This window comes from Pantherophis guttatus, chromosome 8 (assembly GCF_059756535.1).
Source record: "Pantherophis guttatus breed Tessera chromosome 8, ASM5975653v1, whole genome shotgun sequence".
Classification (NCBI taxonomy): Eukaryota; Metazoa; Chordata; class Lepidosauria; order Squamata; family Colubridae; genus Pantherophis; species Pantherophis guttatus.
Genome location: NC_142070.1, coordinates 10,433,914 through 10,452,377, shown reverse-complemented (window position 1 = coordinate 10,452,377; position 18,464 = coordinate 10,433,914). Strand labels below are relative to the sequence as shown.

The window sequence follows — 18,464 nt, the reverse complement described above, 5'->3', positions numbered from 1 at the left end:
AGGCCCTTCCCCTGGGAGTCGCCAGTCGACATAATTTGACTGACGGTACCCTGAGTAGTCCCTCCCTGTGAGAACGAACTGGTCGGTGGGAGGCTATTGGTGGCAAAAGACGGTCTCGTAGGTACCCAGGTCCTAAGCCATGGAGCACTTTAAAGGTGATAAATAACACCTTGAATCGCACCCGGAAGACCACTGGGAGCCAGTGCAGCTCGCGTAGGAGAGGTGTTACATGGGCACAACGAGCTGCACCCATAATCACCCGCGCGACTACGTTCTGAACCAGTTGGAGCCTCCGGGTGCTTTTCAAGGGGAGCCCCATGTAGAGAGCATTACAGTAGTCCATACGGAAAGAAATGGGGAACGGGGAATCTAAGAAAGAAGCTTGCTGTAGACATCAGCAAAGGAATAAGGCTCTCGGGTCCTTTGCATCAAATGCCTATTTCTGCAATCAGAAAAAGTAGACTTGATGGGAAAACGCTTACCAAACTGCTGAGTTAAAGATGCCACAGCTCTCTTTGACATCAACTCTACGTTTCTGCCTGGAAAGAATTAGCGGCACCGTTTTAAACAAAAGTGAAATAATATTTCCACCTCGTGGCAAACCTCAGGAACTGCAGTCCAATTTCATGGGTGTACATCCACTTCGGAGGTCCCGGAAAAGGTTGAGCCACAGGTTTCAAGGAAGCCAATGGAAGCTGAGCAAGGAAGCTTTGGCTATAACTATATGATGTCCAGCTTTCTCACCGAAGCACTGTACAGGTAGTCCTCACAGTTACAACAGTTCGTTTAGTGACCGTTCAAAATTACAGCGGCACTGGGAAAAAAAGTGACATCACCATTTTTCACACTTCAGATTCCGTTAACAACCGTGTTACTCATTTAACGAACGGCAGTGGTTTGCTTAACAAGTGTGGCAGGAAAAGTTTTACAATTTTGGGCTCAATTGTGTGTGTGTGTTTGTGAAAGTTGTACTTTTAGGGCAAAGGCAAAATAGAGAGATTGGTCACATTCAAGCATGTTTCCAGCTTGGGAAAGAAAGCTAAGATTCTTCACGGGGTCATTTTTTTAGGACAATACATCCATTTGGGCAACATGCTAAACTCGGTTAGTGTTACCCTTTTCCAAAGCACCTGAAGGCCAGACAAGGAATAAAGGATGGAAACTGACCAAGGAGAGATTCAACCTAGAAATGAGGAGGAACTTTCTGACAGGGAGAACAATCAACCCGTGGAACAGAAGTTGCCTTCAGAAGTGGTGGGAGCTTCATCACTGGAGACATTCAAGAAAAGATTGGACTGCCATTTGTCAGAAATGGTGTAGGGCAGTGGTGAAATCCAATTTTTTTTACTACTGGTTCTGTGGGCGGGGCTTGGTGGGCGTGGTGTTGCTTGGTGGGCGTGACAGGGGAAGGATACTGCAAAATCTCCATTCCCTCCCCACTCCAGGGGAAGGATACTGCAAAATCTCCATTCCCTCCCCACTCCAGGGGAAGGATACTGCAAAATCTCCATTCCCTCCCCAGTCCTGGGGGAAGGATATTGCAAAATCTCTATTCCCTCCCCACTCCAGGAGAAGGATACTGCAAAATTTCCATTCCCTCCCCACTCCAGGGGAAGGATATTGCAAAATCTCCATTCCCTCCTCACTCCAGGGGAAGGATACTGAAAAATCTCCATTCCCTCCCCACTCCTGGGGGAAGGATACTGCAAAATCTCCATTCCCTCCCCACTCTGGGGCCAGACAGAGGTGGTATTTGCCGGTTCTCCGAACTGCTCAAAATTTCCGCTACCAGTTCTCCAGAACCTATCGGGACCTGCTGGATTTCACCCCTGGTGTAGGGGTGAGGGGGCGGGGTTGGACTAGATGACCTTTAAGGTCACTTCCAACTCTGTTAATCTGTTATTAACCCTTGGTGGGTTTGTGGTGGTTTAATTTTTGTGTAAACCGGACCCACTTGATTAGCTTAGGACTCAAATAGGATTCAAAGAGCCTTGGTAGTACAGTGGTCTAAAGCACCCTGTTATTAACACAGCTGCCTGCAATTACTGCTGGTTCGAATCTCGCCAAGGCTCAAGGTTGACTCAGCCTTCCATCCTTTCTAAGGTAGGTAAATTGAGGACCTAGTTTGTGGCGGCAAAAGCTGACTTTTATACAAATATACAAAAGTATGAAGGCTATTGCTTAGCGCATTGTAAGCCGCCCTGAGTCTCCGGAGAAGGGCGGCATATAAATCAAATTTAAAAAAAAAATAGGATTCAAAGAACCTTGGTAGTACAGTGGTCTAAAGCACTCTGTTATTAAGGACAGCTGCCTGCAATTACTGCAGGTTCGAATCTCGACAAGGCTCAAGGTTGACTCAGCCTTCCATCCTTTCTAAGGTAGGTAAAATGAGGACCCAGTTTGTGGGGGCAGTAAGCTGACTTTGTATAAATATACAAAAGTATGAAGGCTATTGCTTAACTCATTGTAAGCTGCCCTGAGTCTCCGGAGAAGGGCGGCATATAAATCAAATTAAAAAAATAAAATAAAATAAAAAAAATAAACTGGGAAAACTCAAACGAAGCATTAGGCTATCAGCTCTTGTCGAGTGGGGACAAATCCCCTTTTAACCCAAACGGAGGCTCCGCTGCTCCGGTTCCGTTCTCCTCGACGAGAGTTGCATCCGGGAGAGCTTGCACTCAGCACATGCTCAGAGGCGCTGTATGCAAGGAAGGAAGGAAGGCAGGCTCACCTCCAGATAAAAGAGGTCCTGCGTGGTGATCTGAGAATCCAGATACTCCTCGTAAGTGTTAAACTGGGTGACGATGTGATCCAAGACAGCGCCGGCATCGTCGCCCTCCACGCCCGCCATCCCCGAAGCCCCCCCACTCCTAAGCACGAGCTGAGCCGGCTAGCCGCGTCCCTAGCAACGGCCCGCCGCGTCCCTAGCAACGGCCCGCAGCTTAGATTGCTGTCATCCCGCCCCCTTCCCCTGGCACAGCCAATCGCTCGGAAGCATCATGAGCTGACCCCGCCCGCCACCAGCCCAGCTCGCCAATCACATGGGGATCCTGCGTTCCTAACCCCAAAACGCATAAACGCGAGAAAATTAATCTGCCAAGAATCAGTGACTCCCTTGCCGAGTCTCGTCGGAATCAGTAACAGCCAAGAATTGGGTCTCTCTGAGCTCTCTCCCCCCCCCCCGCCGTCCTATCGCCACGATATATTTTTTTTTATATCGCCACGATATTTTTTTATATCGCCGCGATATAAAAAAAAGAATTTGAGACTTTAGAACAGAGGTCTCCAACTCTGGCAACTTTAAGACTTGTGGAATTCAACTCCCAGAATGCCACAGCCAGCTAGCCAGCCAAAATAGAATAGAATAGAATAGAATAGAATAGAATAGAATAGAATAGAATAGAATAGAATAGAATAGAATAGAATAGAATAGAATAGAATAGAATAGAATCAGAGTGGAGTGGAGTGGAGTGGAGTGGAGTGGAGTGGAGTGGAGTGGAGTGGAGTGGAGAGAAGAGAAGAGAAGAGAAGAGAAGAGAAGAGAAGAGAAGAGAAGAGAAGAGAAGAGAAGAGAAGAGAAGAGAAGAGAAGAGAAGAGAAGAGAAGAGAATCAGAGTAGAGTAGAGTAGAGTAGAGTAGAGTAGAGTAGAGTAGAGTAGAGTAGAGTAGAGTAGAGAAGAAAAAAAAGAAAAGAAAAGAGAATAGAATAGAATAGAATAGAATCAGAGTAGAGAAGAAAAGAGAATAGAACAGAATAGAACAGAACAGAATAGAATAGAATAGAATAGAATAGAATAGAACAGAACAGAACAGAACAGAACAGAACAGAACAGAATAGAATAGAATAGAATAGAATAGAATAGAATAGAATAGAATAGAATAGAATAGAATCAGAGTGGAGTGGAGAGGAGAGGAGAGGAGAAGAGAAGAGAAGAGAAGAGAAGAGAAGAGAAGAGAAGAGAAGAGAAGAGAAGAGAAGAGAATCAGAGTAGAGTAGAGAAGAGTAGAGTAGAGTAGAGTAGAGAAGAGAAGAAAAGAGAATAGAATCAGAGTAGAGTAGAGAAGAGAAGAAAAGAAAAGAAAAGAGAAAAGAGAATAGAATAGAATACAATAGAATCAGAGTAGAGAAGAAAAGAGAATAGAACAGAATAGAACAGAATAGAATAGAATCAGAGTAGAGTAGAGTAGAGAAGAGAAGAGAAGAAAAGAAAAGAAAAAAGAATAGAATAGAATAGAATAGAATAGAATCAGAGTAGAGTAGAGAAGAGAAGAGAAGAGAAGAGAATCAGAGTAGAGAAGAGAAGAGAAGAAAAGAAAAGAAAAAAGAAAAGAGAATAGAATAGAATAGAATAGAATCAGAGTAGAGAAGAGAAGAGAAGAAAAGAAAAGAAAAAAGAAAAGAGAATAGAATAGAATAGAATAGAATCAGAGTAGAGAAGAGAAGAGAAGAAAAGAAAAGAAAAGAAAAGAAAAGAAAAGAAAAGAAAAGAAAAGAAAAGAAAAGAAAAAATAATAATAGAATAGAATAGAATAGAATAGAATTCTTTATTGGCCAAGTGTGATTGGACACACAAGGAATTTGTCTTGGTGTATATGCTCTCAGTGCACATAAAAGAAAAGATACATTAAAAAAAAGAAAAGAAAAGCTGTCTCTGGCATTCTGGAGTCGAAGTCCACAAGTCTTAAAGTTGCCAAGGTTGGAGACCCCTGCTCTAGAAACAAGATTAACAAAATCACAAATGAGGAGGTGATAAGCTGCCTGGGAAAGCCAAGGGAAATCATCAAAGCCATTAAAAAGCGAAAGTTAGAATATTTTGGACATGTGATGCCACACCCACAAAAATACGGCATCCTTCACTTAATCCTCCCGGGAAAGATTGAAGGCAAACGAGGTCCAGGCAGAAGAAGAACATTGTGGCTTCAAAATCTAAGGGACCGGTTTGGACAAAACTCAGCAGCACTTTTTCATGCGGCTGTTGACAAAAATAGGATTGCCAACATGATCGCCAACGTCCGATGACGGATATGGCACAAGAAGAAAAAAAAAAGAAGTTCTAGAAAGAGTGCAGAGAAGAGCAACAAAGAGGATGAGGGGGCTGGAGGCTTCATAGGTTTTAATATGAAGAACGGTTGCTGGAACTGGGCATGTCTAGTCTGATGAAAAGAAGGACCAGGGGAGACATGATAGCAATGTTCCAATATCTCAGGGGCTGCCACAAAGAAGAGGGAATCAAGCTATTCTCCAAAGCACCTGAGGGCAGGACAAGAAGCCATGGGTGGAAACTCATCAAGGAGAGAAGCAACTTAGAACTTTTCCTAACAGTTAGAACAATTAACCAGTGGAACAACTTGTCTCCAGAAGTTGTGAATGCTCCAACACTGGAAGTTTTTAAGAAGAGATTGGACAACCATTTGTCTGAAGTGGTGTAGGGTTTTCTGCCTAAGCAGGGGGTTGGACTAGAAGACCTCCAAGGTCCCTTCCAACTCTGTTATTCTCTGTTATTAAACTGTTACTGTTTCCTGAAATGTTGGATAAGGAAGGAACATCATTCTACAAGCCTTAATTCTTCAAGTATATTCAGAAACAAGAATGGTCTTAATCTTTGGAGTTTGCTCATAAGTAAGCCCGTTGAGGCTGCCCATGATTGTGCTTGCTCTACCAGACAACAGAATTTCATTTTCAATGCGTACCAGTGTGCCCACAATAAAAAATGACAATAAAGATTATCTAAAAGTCACCTTATCTTATGCATCATTCATTCATTTGGGTTTCTCCCGTTCTTCCAATATTTCTTGAGTTCCTGTCAGGGGTGAAATCCAGCAGGTTCTGACAGGTTCTGGAGAACCGCTAGCGGAAATTTTGAGTAGTTCGGAGAACTGGCAAATGCCACCTCTGGCTGGCCTCAGAGTGGGTAGGGGTGGGGATTTTGCAATAACTTTCTCCCAGGAGTGGGGAGGGAATGGGGATTTTGCAGTATCCTTCCCCTGCCATGCCCACCAAGCCACGCCCACAGAACCGGTAGTAAAAAAAATTGGATTTCACCACTGGTTCCAGTGTTACCTTAATTCGCAAAACTGGTTTTTTTTCCAGGCATGAGGATTCTGCAAAATGGTTCTACGGGTAATCCTCAATTTACAACCACCAGAAAAAGTGAGTTAATTATGACATTTGCAGCATCCCCATGGTCACATGGCCAAAATTCAGCTTCTTGGCAACTGGTTCATATTTCGGATGGTTGCACTGTTCCGGGATCACATGATCCCCTTTTGCGACCTCAATGGGGAAGCCAGATTCACTTAACAACCATGTTACTAACTTGACAACTGCAATATTTCAGTGGAAAGCAAGAAAGGTCATAAAATGGGGCAAAACTCACTTAACAACAGTCTCGCTTAACAACAGAAATTTTGGCTTTAATTGTGGTCATAAATTGAGGACTACCTGCATTGTATATGAGATTATTATTGTTACATTATTCTCGTGCCACACAGACATGCCAACTCAAGATGGCGAGCATCTATACTGCTCCTCTCTCTTAATTTCCCAACAACAGCCCTATGAGGTAGGTTAGGCTGAAAAGGAATGACTGTCTCCCAATCTCTCCCCCACCCCCCCACCCCCACTCCATGGGTTTGTTTATATTTAATTTTATTTCATGGCAACTGGTATATATTTACGATGACTGCAATATCCCAGGTTGTTTCCAACAAGCGAAGTCAAGGGGGAGGGGAATCAGATTTGCTTAACGACCATGTGATTTAATTAACAACTGCAGGGATTGGCTTAGAACTGTGACAAAGAAAAGCTTATAAAATTGGGCGCAACTCACTTAACAAATGCTTTGTTTAGTAGCGGAAATTCTGATCGGTTGTAAGTTGAGAAGTCACTGTACGATCTGAATCTTCCGTGGTAGAAAGCGATATTTGCTCAAACCGCACTGGGACTCTTGGCTGTTTATTTACCAAAGTTATTTTTAACTCTCATCTCAAATCAAAATGATTCCTAACGCAGGCCACAATTAAAATTGATTGTTGATTGCTTGCGTTGAAGTGTAATTGAACCTTCTTGTAATTTTCCATTACGCAGTTTCAATCCAGTTCGTCTGTTTGATAGCTGTTGTGTTACAGCGTTTATCAAAGTGTGCAATGTTAATTTATCAAGAGGAAATGCACTCGCCATAAAAATCATAACACCATTTTCTGAGATAGAAAATTTATGCAGTAATCAAACAGACACATTGAGTTGAGCGTGTAACCATGTTAGGTTTATTAACTGGGGGAAGTTTTACTTGCAAGAAGTAAAGCAGAAAAAATATATTGGTAAAAGTAAAAAAGCTAAGAGATTAGAAAAGTGTTTGAGTAAAGATTTGAAAGAAAAAAGAGAGCAAGATGAAATATATTGTTAATAATTAAAAAAAATAAGGGATCAGGGCTACCTAGACTCCACAATGGGAAACATTAAATTGAAAATGAATAATACAGCAATAGAGAGAGATGAAGGAATTGGAAGGGAGGAGGAAGGAGAGAGAGGGATGGAAGAGTAGGGAGGAAGGAAGGGAAGGGAAAGTAGAGTAGGAGAGAAGGCAAGACAGGGAGGAAGAGAGGAGGAGAAGGAGAAGGGAAGGGGAAGTAGAGAAGAAGAAGGTGGGGAAAGAAAGTTGGAAGGAGAAGAGGGAGAGGCTAGGTTTGAGGAGAAAGATTGCTATACAATAAAAAAAAGATGAAGTGGAAGAAAGGCAGCTCTGAACAAACAAATATAAATATATTAAGAAAAAGAATGAATTGTTTAAGAATAAAAGAGGATAAATATTTATAAATAGTAAAGTTAGAATTTAGGGATAAATGAAGAAGATGTTTATGTATGCAAGTATAGAAATATTGAGGTATATTCAAAAAAAAAAGGAAAGGGGGGAAGATGATATTGACAAAAATTGTAATTGAGTAAAATGTATTTGAATTTGACTAATTGTATAAAATAAGAAACGACCAACACTGTTCAAAAAAAAAAAGAAAGAAAGAAAGATGTGAGTGAAGGTGGGAGAGGAGAAAAGAAAAAAACAAATAAAACTTGCTTTTTAAAAAAAAAAAAAGCCTGGGGGAAGTTAAGAGATTTTTTGTGTAGGTGTAGGCAGAGATGGGTTTCACATAATTTTACCACCGGTGTTCGCCGCCCACCAAAAATGCACAGAAAAGACAGCAAATTGATGTAATACAGATAGTCCTTGAGTTATGGCCACAACTGAGAACAGAATTTCAGTTGCAAGGCAAATTAGTTGTTCAGTGAGTCGCTCCCGATTTTATGACCTTTTGTGCCCTGTTGTTAAGCGAACAGCTGCGGTTGTTAAGTGAATCATGCAACTCATAGGCCAATCCAGCTTCCCACATTTTGCCTATCCGACGCTGGCGACAATCATAATTACATGCAGGTTTCCAAGCAACTGAACTTGGGATCAGGTGTCCATGTGGGGATGGTCCAATGCAGTGGTGAAATCCAATTTTTTTTTTACTACTGGTTCTGTGGGCGTGACATGGTGGGTGTGGTATGGCTTGGTGGGCGTGGCAGGGGAAGGATACTGCAAAATCTCCATTCCCACTATAGGAAGTTAGCACCCACCCCTTTCCTAGAAGAATGAAATATTTTAGGAAATATTAAAAAAGCAGAATATTATGTTTCTCTGTATGAGAAATGGAGAAGCATGTTTTAAAGAGGAAGCAGCTCCCATCTTCCTGCCCCCACCCTTTTGTCAATGGGCCAGAGGCAGAAACTCAATTTTTGTCAATGGACCATCATCTGCAACACAATAGGACCCATCTAGCAACAGAAACTCACCACATGGCACCTGGGAAGATTACATCAGCCAGCAAGGCCAGCTAAGACCCCCACCCCCTGGGAGTCTGACAACTAATCAGGATACTCTTTTGGGGCCCCAGGAAGTTCAAAGCCAGAGAGGCCATAAAACCGGGGGACTCACTGTGTCTCGTGCCCTTTTCTGTTCAGGAACTCAAACCATGTGATCCTCTCCACCATTAAACCATCTTTCCAAGCAGTTTCCATGTTTCCAGTGTCTTTTTCCCCACTTGGAGTTGAACCCAGAAAGATATTTCTTCCTACACCACCCCACTCCAGAGGAAGGATACTGCAAAATCCCCATTCCCACCCCACTCTGGGGCCAGTCAGAGGTGGTATTTGCTGGCTCTCCGAACTACTCAAAATTTCCGCTGCCGGTTCTTCAGAACCTGTCAGAACCTGCTGGATTTCACCCCGGTGCAATGGTTGTAAGTGTGGCCGGTTGTAAAGTCCCATTTTTCAGTGCCATTGCAACATGGAACAATTGCTATACGAATGGTTATAAGTCAACGGCTACCTATAGTAGACATTTGCAACAGGGCTCGTTTTGTTGCGCAGAAACAAAGCACTTTGGGGACTTTAACCGAAAGTGTCCAACGTTCAAATATAATTGCTAAACAACCTACTTTTCAAGTCCCCAGGAGCTCAGCTGAGCATTTCCCATTTGCTTTCCCATGAGACCCTCAAAATGGCATAATTGCCAGGCAGCTCCATCCCAGCTGATTGGTACAAAGAAATGGTCTTTTCTGGCTCTGGGTAAATCTGGAAGCCCAGCGAGAATCACCTGATGTGACTTCACCTCTTCTAACTTGCTCTTCCTACGATCAGCAGGCACAATGACCCCAATATCTGTTGTTGTTGTTTTTTTTAGAAACAAAGAACCTGGTAGCTAAAGACTTATAATTAGTCAGTGCCCCCAAGCATGCCACTTTCAAAGAAAAGACAGAGAAATTGCGGATCCTTCTGTTGAAAGGATATTGTAGGTTGAGTGTTTACATCCCTGCCTTTTTCCAGAAAGAAATAGGTCACACATATGTGTACCCAAAATAGGGCGAGAAAAAGAAAGGGTGGGGGGGAAAGAGCTGATAAAGGACATGGAGCCTAGATAGAATGCAGATGGAACTGTAAAATGACTGCTGTCTTGCTAGAAATGATGTCTCCTAGCTTCCTCAATTCCTCTGGGGCTTCCTTTTGAGGCCACCTGGGTGTTGAATCCTGTTCAGGTAGGCCTGGAGTGCCATGTTGGCCATATACACACTTTGAAAATCTCTCCCCCCCCCAGTAGCTGTCATCTCACAAAGAATCAGACAACTGATTCCTACCTGACTCTGTAGTTTCTTCCCCAAACCCCCAAAACTTTAACCTTAAACTGTCTACTGCAGTGGTGGGTTTCAAATTATTTTTACTACCGGTTCTGTGGGTGTGGCTTGGTGGGCGTGGCATGGCATGGCTTGGTGGGCGTGGCAGGGAAAGGATGCTGTAAAATCTCCATTCCCACCCCAATCCAGGGGAAGGTTACTGCAAAATCCCCATTTCCTCCCGATCAGCTGGGACTCAGGAGGCAGAGAATAGATGGAGGCAAGGCCAGTTAGAATTTTTACTACCGGTTCTCCAAACTACTCAAAATTTCCGCTACCGGTTTTCCGGAACTGGTCAGAACCTGCTGAAACCCATCTCTGGTCTACAGTTAACCTCACCCCATCCCTAAGAGGTCTGTAGGGGCGTGCATAAGTGCATCAGCATGCCTACTGTTAGGATACGGTTTGAGCCTAACAAGTTGTCCAGGCAATATATGTGTTCTGTGACTTTAATATGAATATGTATTGTGTGACTTTAAAGTTTTACTGCTGATTCATTGTAATGCTGAGTCATGCTGTAGTGAGATAATTACTGGTTGTGAATATATTTAAGAAAGGTACTGTAACGTATTCAGTTGATGATAAGCTACCATAGTGTGTGGAGTTGCTATCCATTGTGCTATCATCCTTGGATGGATCTGCTACCATCGTGGTTTGTTACCAGAGTGAGTTTGTTATTCTAACCAACTACTGTTTGTGTGGTAAGAAGATTTTGTATCACTGGACTGATTTAACTGGCAAAGATTTGGATTGATTTAAAGACTATGAGCTTGTTTTTTCACTATAAAGTAAACTTTTGATAAACCAGTTTGCACATCTCTTATTCATTGCTCTCAGCAACGTTTCTCTGTGCTCTACACTCTGCTGGTTGGTAACACAACAACAATATCCTTAACACCTACCATCCCTGTCCTAATATTCCTTTTTACTTACTCTTTTCATGTATTCAAATTATGTTTATATTTTTACCTCTTATTTTATATATGCTTGACAAATAAATAAACAAAATAAATAAATAAAACTGCTGTATTCTTTTTGCTTCTGAGGTTTCCAAGATACTCAATCACTGCAAAACTAAGAACAGGATGCAAATATTTCTCAAATTTCAGCGGAAGGGCTTGCCTTCAGAAGTTGTGGGGGCTCCATCACCGGAAGGTTTTTAAGAAGAGATTGGACCAGGGGTGAAATGCTACCGGTTCGGACCGGTTCGCCCAAACCGGTAGCAACGGTGGCGGGTGGTTCGGAGAACCGGTAGCGACGGCAGCGCGAAGCTCCGCCCACCCGCCCAGTCATCATTACTTCCTGGTTTTAACCAGGAAGTAACCTGTTTTTTAATTCTCTGCACATACGCAGAAGGGTTTGCGCATGCGCAGAGGATCCATGTCCGCATGTGACGCACGCACATTTCTGATCCAGTAGGGAAGGTAAGTAGATTTCACCCCTGGATTGGACAGTGGGGCCGCCACAGAGAGGAGGGGTCAAGCTATTTTCCAAGGCACCCGAAGGCCAAACAAGGAATAATGGATGGAAACTGAACAAGGAGAGATTCAATCTGGAAATAAGGAGAGATTTCATGACAGTGAGAACAATCAACCAATGGAACAGAATTTGCCTTCAGAAGTTGTGGGAGCTTCATCACTGGACGCGTTCAAGAAGAGTCTGGACTGCCATATCTCAGAAATGTTGTAGGCAGGGTCTCCTGCTTGGGCGGTGGGTTGGACTAGATGACCTACAAGGTCCCTTCCAACTCTGTTAATCTGTATCTAAAAGTGCTATTGCTGTGTGCTAACTGCTCCTTTGGGTGGCTTGCATAATCCCAAGTCACAAAAGGCAAGGACAGAGAGAAGGCAACCCAAATCCCGCAGGCACAATTTGCATTTTCAGTGCGTAAGGCCAAGCCGGGAGTTTTCATTTGAGTGGCTGACCCGTCATTTGCCACCGCCAAGTAAGAAGTGAATCATTCCAAACACTGAATTCATTTTTTTTTTGTTTCCAGCTGTGTGAAGCAGCAATAACGAGGACACATTAGGGGAGACGTTCAAAAAAAAAAACAAAAAAAACCAGACACCTCGGATGGCACACAATTTTTTCCGAGAAGGATGACTGCACATTTATATATATATATATATTTTGCAGAGCTTGAACTGTGATCGAAAGCTGGAGCTGAGAGAACAAACCTTTTCTGCTGTTATCACATTTATCCTCAAAGTCAGACAGATGGCCAGCCCTGCATTATTTAAGGAACACACAGAACTGAGATAAAGCGATGAGGAATTCAGAAAACTGAAAAGCCGGCATGGAAGATGGGTCTGGAAAGACATGTGCTCGGTTTAAATTAATTTCCCTTTTTTACAAAGGGAAAGGCTTCCTCGTCGTTTTACAGCGACTCCCCGACTTACGACCACAATTTGAGCCCCAAATGTATGTGAAGTGAGCTTTGTCCCATTTTACCACCTTTCTTGCCACAGTCGTTAAGGAAATCGCTGCAGTTGTTAAGTGAACACGGTTGTTAAGCGAATCTGGCTTCCCCATTGACTTTGCTTGTCAGAAGGCCGCAAAAAGGGGATCACATGCAGGGGTGGGCTTCAAAAATTTTAGCAAAGGGTTCTCTGCCCGGTTGCTGGGTGGGCGTGGTCCAGTGGTGGGTTCCTCCCGGTTCGGCCCGGTTCGGCCAAGCCGGTAACGGTGACGATATGACGTCACTGAACTGGTTGTCTTTATTCGGGAGCTGGGCCCTCCCGCCCACCCCCGCGTTATTCTTACCTTTTATTTGGCCCCAACCCCAATCTATTCGCTGCCTCATGAGTCCCAGCTGATCAGCTAGAAGGAAAAAAACTGTTTAAACTCAGGACACTGCAACCGTCATAAATACGAGCCAGTGGCCAAGTGTCTGAGTTTTGAACTGGGATCACGGGGATACTGCAATGGTCATAGGTGTGAAAAAACAGTCATAAGTCACTTTTTTCAGTGCCGTTGTAACTTCGAACGGTCAGTAAACAAAGTGTCGTAAGTTGAGGACCACCTGTATGCCAAATTGGTCATTCCAAGTTATATTGTTCTTCACCATGAATCTTCAAATCCTGTATTTCAGTAATGCTAGGGAATACAGTAGTGAACCTGGAAGAATAATAACATAGATGAAAGTTTAATTCCAAAATGATGTATTGATTGATGTATTGTCAATTATGTATTATATTCAATCGCTTATCAGTGGATATGGTGCATCCTTCTCTGAAGCATTATAATGATAGCCATCACCAGAGCTTGTGATTTATTGTACATTTATGCAAAATTCAGGGATGGGAATGATGGCTTTATTGATCTGGATTGAAGGATTGCAGATGTTCTGCTGATAACGTACTGCTTGCAGGAGTGACAGGGCATACCCCAAAATCACATCATCAAAATTCAGATACTTGTCAACTGATTCATATTTTGCGACCTTCTGACAAGCAAAGTCAAGGGAGAAGCCAGATTCACTTCACAACCGTGTTACTAACTTAACAATTGCAGTGATTCACGCAACAAATGTGGCAAGAAAAGTCATAAAACGGGGGCAAAACTCACTTAACAAATTTCTCACTTAGCAACATACATTCTGGACTCAATTGTGATCATAAATCAAGGACTATCTGTATTCTTTATTTTCCGTCGCATTTCGTGGATCAATTCTTAATTTCAGTGTGATATACGAACTTGCATACAACAATGTATTTCATCCATGTGATGAAATGTTGCAGAAAATCATAGGATCGGTATGGGTCTTGGGAACTTTATTCCGAGAATCAGAGATGGTATTCAGCTGGTTGAGACCGGTTCGCCCAAACCGGAAGCAGAAATCGCAGATGGGCCTGGCCGACCGCCCCGGCTGCATGCCATCTTATTTAGGCATGTTTTGAGGCTGGGCTCATGTGTGGAAAACATGCGCGCCATGCGTGGATGGGGCATGTGAGAGCAAAGCGCAAGCGTGCGCACACACACATTTGCGAACCGGTAGCAGGGGTGAAATCCAGCAGGTTCTGACAGGTTCTGGAGAACCGGTAGTGGAAATTTTGAGTAGTTCAGAGAACTAGCAAATACCATCTCTGGCTGGCCCCAGAGTGGGGTGGGAATGGAGATCTTGCAATATCCTTCCCCCAGGAGTGGAGTGGGAATGAGGATTTTTCAGTATCCTTCCCCTGCCATGCCCCCAAGCCATGCCCACCAAGCCATGCCATGCCCACCAAGCCATGCCATGCCCACCAAGCCACACCCACAGAACCAGTAGTAAAAAAAAATGGATTTCACCACTGACTGGTAGGGAAAGTAAATGATTTCTACCCCTGCCAAGAATATAAAGGCTGGCTCATGGGCACAAGAATTGTAATTCAGAAACAGTGGTGAAAATATGTTTGATCAAAGCAATGTGAGCTGTATCGGGACGCTTAAAAATGAATTCTTTAGAAAATGAAAATAGAAACCCTGCAGTAAATCTCGCAGAAGGAAATGGGAGGTGGGTTCTTTTCGGTCATTGGATCTATTAAACCATTCAGTGAAAAAAATCAGAAAACACATCAGCTCATAAAATTCACGGCCTTCGCTGTCTATACACAATTCGGGAAATAAAAGAAGATGTGCTTGAATTCTCAGCACAAAAAGACATGCACAGTTTAATAACTGTGATGGAAAAATGGATAGGACAACTCTCGTAAGTGGGCGATAGTAACTGCAGGATGCGATTTGTTCAAAAGGCAAAGAAACAATGGAAAAAAGACAGAGTCTTTATCCAGTGGTGGTATTCAGCTGGTTTGAGCCGGTTCGGGAAAACCGGTAGTTAAATTTTCTGGCTGCCCCCACCCAGCCCCTTCCAGGAATCCCCACGTGACCCATTTTTGCTCCCAGGAGGCTGCAGGGAGGCCTACTAGGCCCAAAATGGGGCGCAAGGGGGTATGATGCCCCCTGCCCCCGGCAGCCCATATTCGCTCCCAGGAGGCTGCAGGGAGGCCTACTAAGCCCAAAATGGGGTGGTGGGGGTGTGTGGCACGGGCCCACCCACGGCCTGTTTTTGCTCCCAGGAGGCTGCAGGGAGGCCTACTAGGCCCAAAATGGGGTGTGGGGGGTGCAGACCGTTCCCCCCCCAAAGCCCACCAAACCATCTGGGCTTTGCTCCCAGGGGGGTGCAGGAGGCCAAATGCTCCCTGTCACACACCCCTGGCCACACCCACCATGCCCATGCCCACCCAGCCGGTCACTAGGGCAGAGATCCGGTTGTTAAATTTATTTATGTTATTTATTTATTAATTCAACTTATATACCACCCTTCTCCCCAGGGGGACTCAGGGCGGTGGACAGCCAAACTTAAAACACATATAGTACAAAAGTTAAGAAAAAACTAAAATAAATTAAATCATCGGCATTTCCAATTTAAAATCCCAGATTTGCAAAATCGAAAATTTAAAAACCCCATTAAAACCATTTAAGCTAGGGCAGCTTGTTGGAATAAATAAGTCTTCAGGGCCTTTCGGAAAGCGCGGAGGTCCGGGATCAGTCGTATTCCAGGAGGTAGCTCATTCCACAGATTGGGTGCGCCCACAGAGAAGGCTCTCCCCCTGGGTGCCGCCAGCCGACATTGCTTGGCCGACGGCACCCTGAGGAGGTCCTCTCTGTGCGAGCGTACTGGCCAGTGGGAGGTTATCGGTAGCAGAAGGCGGTCTCGCAGGTATCCTGGCCCTATGCCATGGAGCGCTTTAAAGGTGAGAACCAACATCCTGGATTATTTGAATCCCACCACTGTCTATATCTGTTCCTAATGAATGACAGAGCATCTGGGTTAAAATGGAAAAATTAAAAAAAGCAATATCTGTTGTTACCCAGGATAAGGCACGAAGTAACAGAGAGTAAAAGCTTTAACTATTCCAACATATGCTAGAATAGGAATCTATCAGGCTTGATCCTTCTAGGAAATTCTTGGCTTGGCTTGTTGATACATTTCTCCTTCTGAAGGTTGGAGGAAGGTACCTTAAGGACACGATTCACATAAATAAAAATAGACCTAAATTCCAGGATAGCAAATTCCAACTGAGCGTTAGTGGAAACTCTCCAACGGGAAGTAAAATTTGACAGCGTGACCTACTATCAAGACAATGATGGGCTTCCATTCCCTGGATGTGTTGTTAGTAGAAGTTGGCTGGCTTCCTTCAGAGGCTGAAGGAACAGGGGTGAAATCCAGCAGGTTCTGACAAGTTTTGGAGAACTGGTAGTGGAAATTTGGAGTAGTTCGGCGAACCGGCAAATGCCACCTCTGGCTGGCCCCAGAGTAGGGTGGGAATGGAGATTTTGCAATATCCTTCCCCCAGGAGTGGGGAGGGAATGGAGATTTTGCAATATCCTTCCCCTGGAGTGGGGAAGGAATGGAGATTTTGCAGTATCCTTCCCCTGCCACACCCACCATGCCACGCCCACAGAACCGGTAGTAAAAAAAAAATTGAATTTCACCACTGTGAAGGAATACTGCATCCAGTTTTGGTCGCCACGATGTAAAAAAGATGTGGCGACTCTAGAAAGAGTGCAGAGAAGAGCAACAAAGATGATTAGGGGACTGGAGGCTAAAACATATAAAGAACGGTTGCTGGAATTGGGTGTGTCTGGTTTGATGAAAAGAAAGACTAGGGGAGACATGATAGCAATGCTCCAATATCTCAGGGGCTGCCACATGAAGAGCGAATTCAACCTGTTCTCTCCTGAAGTCAGGGCAAGAATGGATGGAAACTAATCAAGAAGAGAAGCAACCTAGAACAAAGGAGAAATTTCCTAACAGTGAGAACAATTAACCAGTGGAACAACTTGCCTCCAGAAGTTGTGAATGCTTCAACACTGGAAGTTTTTAAGAAAAAATTGGATATCCATTTGTCTGAAATGGTATAGGCCAGTGATTGCTAACCATTTCCGGACCGAGTACCCAATGCACGCGTGCCCGAACCCCCAAAATGCAATGTGTGTGTGGCCCCACCTGCCTCGCCCCACACATGCACATGTGCCCCCACACGCACCCTGTTCCCCATGCATGCACATAGACCCCACACACACTCCGCTCCCCACACATACACGCACACCCCCTGCACGTGCCCTGCCCCCCACCTGAAGACCAGCTGGCCAGCTGGAGGCACGCCCACATGCGCGGCAGAGCCGAACTGGGGTGACGGCTCGAATGCCATCAGAGAGGGTGCTGCGTGCCATAGGCTTTCCTGCTTGAGCAGGGAGCTGGACTAGAAGTCCTCCAAGGTCCCTTCCAACTTGGTTATTCTGATTCAATTTAGATTCCTCCTTGAGGTCGCCCTCCATGTGTGAAATGGCCCGTTCCAATTCTGTGATTCCGATAAGAAGCTTTCATCCCAACTGAATCCATAAGAAAGAACTAAAATCTCTTTTGGGTCTTCACGGTTCTCTGCCTTGACTGAATCTTAACACAGCAGAAAATTTACTTACTTATTTATATATTTACCACCAGCGTTTTTCTGTTCCCTAGTTGGGCGGCTTTAGGCAGCTTAACACACACAGTGGAAAAGCAACTATAAAACACTTCATTATTAAATGACACAACTGTTGCTGGTGCCGGCAATCGTCCTCGGCTTACAACCATTCTTTTGAAGTTACCACAGCACTGAAAAAAGTGACTTACAACCAGAGGAGGGTGTCACATAATTTTACCACCGGTTCGCTGTGCACCGAAAATGTGAGCGCATGTGCACCTTCCATGCACGTGCGCAGAGTTCCATGCATGTGCTTTGCCCACACGAACAGCTTGCATGCATGCGTGCGGCTTAGAAAACGTGGCTAAATAGGATGGCATAGAGCCAGGGCGGGTGGGCGGGCTCGGGCCCAGGGTTGGGTTCTAAACTTTTTTACTACCGGTTCTGTGGGCGTGGCTTATTTTGTGGGCGTGGCTTAATGCTCATGTGACAATTCTTTAGGATTTAGCAGAGGTACTGGTCTACCAGGCTTTTAACTGCTTGCAGAGCTGTACCGGTCTACTCATTTTGTTTTTGCAGGCACCAGTTTACCCATTTGTTTTTGGAGGCACCGGTTTACCACCACACTGCCTTTTAACACTGATCAGCTGTAGGACGGCCCTTTGAAGCCCTGCGGCAAGAGTTTAAACAGTTTTTTTCCTTCTAGCCGATCAGCTGGGACTCAGGAGGCAGCAATAGATTGGGGGTGGGGCCAAATAAAGGTAAGAATAATGCAGGGGGACGAGGGGGCAGAACCAGTTCGGTGATGTC

At 44.3% G+C, this 18,464-nt stretch overlaps 1 protein-coding gene across 4 annotated transcripts in view; it reads right to left on the bottom strand.

The window, feature by feature from the left end:
* Positions 1-12,985, bottom strand: part of CFAP299 (cilia and flagella associated protein 299) — a 297,677-nt gene extending 284,692 nt beyond the window's left edge. For 2 of the 4 annotated variants that reach the window (XM_034431206.3, XM_034431201.3), the window contains exon 1: positions 2,732-2,899. In XM_034431206.3, coding sequence (XP_034287097.2) covers positions 2,732-2,851 — 120 coding nt within the window. In that variant the 5' untranslated portion in view covers positions 2,852-2,899. Of the gene's footprint in view, positions 1-2,731; positions 2,900-12,969 lie in introns of those variants that run through there. The other 2 variants (XM_034431205.3, XM_034431203.3) reach the window with 2 other exon arrangements.
* Between the last annotated feature and the right edge of the window lie 5,479 nt (positions 12,986-18,464).